Genomic DNA, 8,116 nt, shown 5'->3' on the forward strand with positions numbered 1-8,116 from the left:
GAACTGATTTTCAATCAAAGAATGTGACATCGACTACAAAACAACGATGTTTTAAATATCGTTGCTTACAATACATTACCCAAAATACATCGATGCTTTTGAACAACTATTTAAGAAACATAAGATCTGTTCCAACGATCACGCATTCTACGGCCTGTAAGAAGTGGTTTTTGAAACAAAGAATCCGACATCGACTAAAAAAAAACATCGATGTTTTAAATATCGTTGCTTACAATACATTACCCAAAAAATATTGATATTTTTTTGTCGATGTCGCATCTCTACCCTCAGTGTAATAATAATTTATAAGAAATATATATTTTTTATAATTAATCGTTTTTATTCTCACTCCTTCATTGTGTATAGATAGGATTGTAAATAGTTAGGGGTGTCTGTTACAAAATACTATACAACCTCTCATAATCAATTGTTAAGCAATACAAAAAATGTAACTCTTATATTAACACTGTAAGGCCCCCGCCGATCTGGTATTAGATAATAAAAAACCTCACATAGATATACTTATGTAAATTATATTTGATAACAGTAATATCGCTCATGTTTAAAACAGCAAGCATTGAAATTTATCCTGGAATCCTTTGGCTTAGCAACCAGTTGTTATGGGCTAGGAGGGGCCTCATCTAACAATTTTGCTAAAGTTGAAGGCATTATGCGGGCTGAAGCGGCCTCTTGAGGAATATTAAAAGCCCCCCGCTCTCAGTTCCTCTCTGACGTTGTTTTTTATTATTTTATTTTATTATATTTTTGATACAACTACAGTTTCATTGACCAAGATACCAACAGTTATTATGAAAGCACCACGCAATTTTAAGAGATGAGATGAAATCACAAGAAAATCATTCTGGAACAATTTATTCTACAAGAATAAAACCAACCCAGCCATATAGTATATCTGGTAAAAGATTTTAGTAAGTAAAAAGGCTTCACTTAAATTATAGCATTTTTGAATTATGACTGTGCATGATAAATAGTAAAAATCAATGCTAATTAGTAAAAATGTGTTATTTCAGCTTCCATTTTTCAATATTGCATATTTTTATTTTTATTCTTAATTTTACTAGTTCTTGACCTATTTCATTTTTTTTTTATTATTAAATAATTTTTATAAACTTTAACTGGTTTCGTTTCTTTGGTATATATTATATGCTATAAGATGTATAAGCTACCAAGGGTTGGCTCATAAATTAATAAATGTTAAAAGAAATAGAAAACGACATTAACATGATTCTGACCAATATATGGACATATTATAATATTCATACTTTTTTTTTTTTGTTTTATTTTATACCAGATCCCCAGCCCCACCAGGCCGGACTTACATGGTTGATATAACCGTTATATTATATATATATTTTTTTAACAGTTGATTAGAGGGGTATAGTCTAGTACAAAAGACACCCCTAACTATACACAATGTTCATATTAAAATTAAAAAAATAAATAAATAGATAAAAATAATGTTTCTTAATGAAAGGGGAAAGTAAAATTAATAATAAAAAAAATAATATTGGTACACATAAATAAATCAATTGCCCTCTAATAGTAAAAAATTAATTTGAAAAAAAAACGAGAGAAGAAAAGAGAAAAAAAATAATGAATAAATAAAATGAGTAATAATAATAAGTAAAATAGAGGTAGTGTTGCTATGAATTAATTTTATATTTATTAAAATTTATAAAAGAATGTCCTGCAGCAGTGTGGGCTTCAGTCTTCGGGTTGAGGTTGGGTTTCCCAGGTTGTAGGTCACTGCTCCTTTAACTGTCGGCAACTGGGAGTGGAACTTCATGAACCATTTTTTGATGTAATCCTCTATTGACTCCAAATGTAATTCCCGATGCAATTGGCTATTTCTTATGAACCAAGGAACATTAACTGCGATTCTTAGGAGTTTATTTTGAAAAGATTGTAGTTTTTCCCTTTTCGTGAAGGATACCGCTCCCCAGACTTCACAGCCGTACATCAGCAGTGGCCTGAGAATTGTTTTAAATATAAGAATAGTTGTTTCTGGTTTTTTGGAAGAACAGTTTGGAATTTCTGTTTAGGATAGGATAGAGCATTGCTAACTTTGCATAGGTTTGAGTTAGTTTGATGTTGATATGGTGATTCCAATATTCATACTAGTGGCACTAGATTTAGAAGAACGGTACAATGTGTAAAAGTCCGTTTCAAAACTAATATGCTAAATCAAACTATATAATCTTGTTTATTCTATTTAATCATTATTGGAGCTACCGAGATGTTTGACCAAAGCATTTTTTTTATTGAAATAATACATCTTGATACACTCAAGGGCACTACGTATTAGGGATGTAAATACACAATCATACCATATATACATATTAACTAAAAAAAAGGGGGTCAGTAAAAAATAATAAATACAATAAAATAATTAAACATAAACATTGTCGGATAACTAAGAGATAAATAATTAAAACCAAGTAAATAAAATCTTGAACACACTCCCTCCATTATACAATATTTGCATTCTGCTTGCCTTGCCATCTCCTTGTCGAAGGCACAGCTGGGCTCTAAGAGATCCCAGTGCTTCTCTCCTAGCCCCATCACTGGTATCTCTAACGATACTCAGACCAGTGGAGACTGAGCTAAGGCACTTAACCCACAAACGCTCATAACTTGAGTAAAGTGGTTGGTCAATAAACTGTTTACAATAGATCTTGAGGCCACTACCGTTTCCCTTCTACCTTCCTGGTGAGAGGGGGGGGGGAGGAAGAATGGAGCAGGATAGGGACTTCACTAGAGGGTAAGGATAATGAGAAAGGTTTTTGGTTTATCTTTGCTTTTATTGCCATTACTACTATTTTGATTATATTTTTCTTTACATCTTATTCTCAATTTTTCCCCATTAGAAGTCAATTATTTATTTTATAAAATCTATAAATGTCATTGTTTTGTTACGAACTCTTCTTTTTCTATCTTATTAGGAATTTTTATTTTTATATATATTTTTTTTATCTATACATACATTTTATAATTCATTGTTATTATTCAATATCCATAGGGTTGTAAATAGTTAGGAGTTCTGTCTAAAGAAGTTCTTTATTTTCGGTCTTTTAGTGGGTTAAATTTTGTTTTCTCCTATCTACTTTTCTTTTTTTTACATATTATTACGTCTCCTGTTCATTTTTAACCTTATAGTTGTTTGTACATTTTTTTATTTTATTATCATTGTTTATTTTACATTAATATTATTTAATTCCTTCCCATCTTTCATTTGTATATAATTTTCTTTTCACTTATTTTTACTTATTTTTAACCCTACCTTAATTTACTTATTTTATTTTATTATGTTACAATGTCAAAATATTAGTGGTTGTTTTTGTTTCTTCTTAGCAAGCATGAAGCACGACAAAGTTGAGTCAAAAGTCGGCAAATATAATATAGTTGTTAACTATTTTTATTCTCTTCTGACCCCACTCCTGACCATCTTTTTCATAATTTGAAATTATACGGTCAATTATATATATAATTTAACTGTTATATTAACCTAATAGGGAAAATAGTATTAGAATTTTTATTAGCAATTTCAATTAATTGATGGCACTTATAGACAAACTGTCTCAAACTGACAAACTTCCAATCCATTACATAAGAATGATGTACATGACAATGATAATACCTATCTGGACATACGGAGTTGAGCTTTGGGCAGAATCCTTCGTAAAATCCTCTATGCTCCTTACTTTTTTACAAATAAAATCATCCATAAAAAACCTTAATGTTCCATATGTAACCGATCCAGCCCGAACCAGATATCAACCCTTCCATTATAAACTTCCCTAACCACTCAAGCCCACTAGTTTCTAACCTTACTTCCTCTTCCATTCCTGGAAATACTCCGAGGTACCAGAAAAGAAGATGGTCTCGAAACCTACTAATTTACAAATGATTTTAGAGTCCTACCAATTGGTAGTTTCTCTACACGCCTGTATCATACCATTATGATCTTACTTCAAATTTACTTGATGCATTATAATGTGCAGTTGTTAATGTCAATAAATAAATTTAAAAAAATACTTGATGAGCCACTGTCATTATGACAGTAACTATGGTCCAAAATATAATAACTCTGAATCACTGTAATAATGCTCTGAAATTACAAATAATAGTTGAACCAAATATAAAGCAATTGGATTTTACTGTAATTACTAATTGCTATCACACTCTGGTAGTAAGTTATAGAGAGTTCGTGCCAGCAATTTTACATGAACACCGGGCATTTGGCAGATTATATTGGAACTAATTATAAATTATTGTCCGTAACAGCTGTCGACAGAAACGATTAGAGATTAATACTCGAGGATGCTAATAAATCCTTGCTAACTATAATGGCAATAATAAACAAATATAGTTGGAGTAATAAAATTTCAAACTAGTTTATACAGTTTTAATATGGCTTGATATCCATCTTCATTATTGAATGTGAAAGTGCGCCTTCAGTCAGAGAGTGCGCCTTCAGAATGTGAAAGTCAGGCGTTACTCCACTTAAGAATATGCAATTGCTTTATATTGAGTTTCAGGCTTACCTTCTACGCCATAACCCCTGATGAAGACCTGAAACTCAGGTCGAAACGTTAGCATAAAATAAATAAATATGGTTTTGTTTATTTATGTTGTTCTTTGCTGACCGCACCCCCCGACAAACTTCTCCAATCATTAAGAATATGTTGGTTGGGTTCTTAAGTGGGGACTTTATTTGAGAAGAATTGAAAGGAAAAACATCTATTAACCCGTCATTTGTCGCTGTGTGAGAATTTCTCTCACTGTTTCGGTTCTGGGAGCTGCTTGAGAGAGACTGTGGTTCCCATCTTCGTGGAATCTGTAGTTCACAGTCTCTTCCTTCTATACCTCGTCCCCCACCCCATCACTCTAGCAGCTCTAAGTAAACATACAGCCCTCTTTTCTTGACAATATACACTGGTCATGAGACATTATCTCACTTGCGACTGAGGCTGCAATAAAAATATTCAAGTTGTGAGGATATTTCTCACGTGCACCAAGTGTATTTAATGGATACAAATTTTTTTTTTCAAATTTTCGAAAAAAGAATTAGTAGAAGGGAAACATAAGTTTTAAGTATTAACCATAACAACCAATAAACATAGGTACTATGAATTGTATTTCAATACTATATGTGTATATTAAGGTGGTCCTAAAACAAAAATTTGTCTTTTCATATTTTCACTTTATCTCTGCGCCACACCCAATATTACGGAGGGATTTTGTGCATTCTGTCACAGGAGAGCGAATAAAAAAACAAAAAATAATTGTCACAGTGTGAAAGCCCGATATGTCCCAGTCATACGGTTGTCACTTGCACCAGTTGTGCACAAGAAATTTCTTCAGACTGGAATTTTTGTTTTTGCATTAGTGTTATGTTTTTATAATACGATATGTCTGTATTTTGATTCTTTTTATAACTTTGTCTTTCTCAAAATATTATTTTAGGTTTATTAATATTTTATAATTATGTTTTGTTTTTTGGAATTTTTTAAAACTAGTTTGCTCTTGTATCAAAATAAATCTTGTTTATACTTTTTTTTGTTATGATTAAACAAACCTAATCTAAATCAACATTTTGTATTTTTAAAAGTGCGTTCAATAGCTCTAAATAAGAAATGTGTGAAATATTCTCACGCGCGTCCATCCGTTTTAAAATCGACCTAGCGACCGAAAACGGATTAAATAATTTACATGTTTGCGAGGGGTGGCCAAAAGAAAACATTTTCTGTTTTTGTAGGAGGATAGTTTGGATGGTCAATAAATGTATCAAAATAATAAAAGAAAACTATTTATTGTAAACCCACGTTTCGCCCCACTTTGCAGAGCTTCGTCCGGGATGTCAGATGGGAGCACTGGGAACGACTAACTATATATATAAATCTCAGTCGTTCTCAGTGTTCCCAACTAACAGCCCTGAAGAAGCCCTGCAAAGTGGGATGAAACTTTGGTTAACAATAAATAGTTTTTTTTTTACTATTTTGATACTTATTGACCGCCATCCGAACTATCTTCCTATAATCTACTTCATACGGTCAACTATCATCTTCCAATTCCAAAACATTTTCTAGTTGGAATAGTTTAATGAATTTTAACTTATTTGATTTATTGAACTATAAAATTACTAAGAAAAAAGCTGAAATAAGCCTTTTTTTATCCCTCTAAAATAAAAATGGGCAGGAATGAGTAAATGCATTATGATAAGGAGAAACATTATTCACATTAATAACAACTTTTTATCATGGGTGCTTGGAGTTCTTACTGAAATACTTATTTTTGTATTGAGTTGTTCTATTTTGTTGAAACTCTGACTATTATATCTGGAGGTGAGGGGCCTCTTCGAGATGATTAGTTGTGAAGAGATAATTAAATAAATAAAGTAAAACATAACAATAAGAAAGAAGAAATGAAGAGAAGAAAGAGAGGGGTGAGAAGAAAGAACTTAAGGAAGGTTAATGTTGATGGGATTTCTGGGGCCCTTCCTGCCCTGCCACCGCGCAGGAAGGAGGGGGTGAGGTGAGTGAGCGGAATTAAAGGCAACGGGAAGGTTGTCAAAGAATTAAATGTGTCTTCGTGTGATGAGCTGTTGTACTGTTTCCTGTACTTCAGAGTGGATATCCATCATGTTACGTCTCTCTAGTGATGTTTCTCTGCAGATCTTCTGTAGTATGCTGTTCAGGTTGAGATAAGACAAGAAGATTGAAGGTGACTTTGCTCAGGTGTTTGTCAATAATAGTATTGGATGGTTGCCTATTTCTCTACTCTTGCGATTTCTTCTCTTCTTCCTCTACAGCTTTCTTCTCCATTGCCTGGGAGCCGCTTCATAAATGTTCTACTCACACATGATTTTCAATGAGGAGATTAATTTATAAACAGTAAATAATTCTTAATTTAGATTTATAATATAAATTATGAATGTTTACATACAAAATAGATACATTTTTATGTACGTACATATATGTCAGTGTGTAATGTTGGTATGAACGTAATTATTAAAATAACTATTTTATAAAACCCTAGAGTTTGGCAAATTGTAATAGATTGTTAAAGTGTTATCTTCTAAATTATTTCATCTTTATCAGATTTAAGTAAAAAGAAAATGATGAAGGTACTCACCATTGTTACGGGGCTGATTGAACCGAAACTTCTTATATAAAGTTCACAGTAGACGGTGGTGGCGTTATCTGAAACAATATAGTTGATATATTTATTTGTGTCATTAATTATTATTATCGCTAATTTTACTCCTTGGAGAGAGCAGTGTTGGAACTGAAATTTTTTTTGGCCAAAAAATACTTTTTTTTTAAATATTTATTTATTGCTATTTACAACTGTACATTATAATACATTTAGTAAATCTGATCTAAGTTACATTGGAGTGTTACAGGCGTGTAGAGAAACTATCCTTTGGTAGCACCTAATGTCATTTTACATTAGCTGGTCTCATGGCCATCTTCTTTTCAGACGCCTCGGAGGATTGTCAGGAATGGAAGAGGATACAAGGTTAGAAACTAGGGGGTTTGAGAGTTTATAATGGAAGGAGTGATATTTGGTTCGGGCTTGATCGGTTACATAGGGAACATTAAGGTCTTTATGTATGATTTTATTTATGACAAAGTAAGGAGCATAGAGGATTTTACGAAGGATTCTGCCCAAAGCTCAACTCCGTATGTCCAGATAGGTATTATCATTGTCTCGCGGTACAGATTTAATTTTTTTTTTAATTGAAGAATTAAAACTTATAATGAAACAGAACAAAATCAACTAATTCACTACTTTGGTATAAATCAGATAGTAATTACCTGGTGATATCACACTCAAGATTAAACCTGGGTCCAATATAAAAGTTAAGTAACTTTTATTCTCAAGCAAGTTAAGTTGAATTTATTTATTTTGGTTTTTTTAACATCAGAAGTTTTTCTATAAATTGAACACTTTTAAAAAGTAATTTTAAAACTTTTATCTAAATGTAGATAGGAATGAAAGTGTTCAAGATGTTATTTAATTTTTTTTCTGTTCTATTCCCAGTTTATTGTTTTGTTATCATTTAATTTATATTTCTGTAATATAATGCATG

The 8,116-nt window shown here is 31.8% G+C and overlaps 1 protein-coding gene across 1 annotated transcript in view; it reads right to left on the reverse strand.

Moving 5' to 3' along the window:
• LOC106686763 (glycine receptor subunit alpha-3) overlaps positions 1–7,223 on the reverse strand; it is a gene marked incomplete at its 5' end in the record, with an annotated part of 183,910 nt that extends 176,687 nt beyond the window's left edge. Inside the window, 1 exon segment of the mRNA XM_067051579.1 lies at positions 7,156–7,223. Within this exon segment, the coding sequence (XP_066907680.1) occupies positions 7,156–7,223 (68 nt within the window).
• Between the last annotated feature and the right edge of the window lie 893 nt (positions 7,224–8,116).

The sequence above is a fragment of the Halyomorpha halys genome, unplaced genomic scaffold, assembly GCF_000696795.3.
Source record: "Halyomorpha halys isolate HHAL.00 unplaced genomic scaffold, Hhal_1.1 Scaffold871.1, whole genome shotgun sequence".
Classification (NCBI taxonomy): domain Eukaryota; kingdom Metazoa; phylum Arthropoda; class Insecta; order Hemiptera; family Pentatomidae; genus Halyomorpha; species Halyomorpha halys.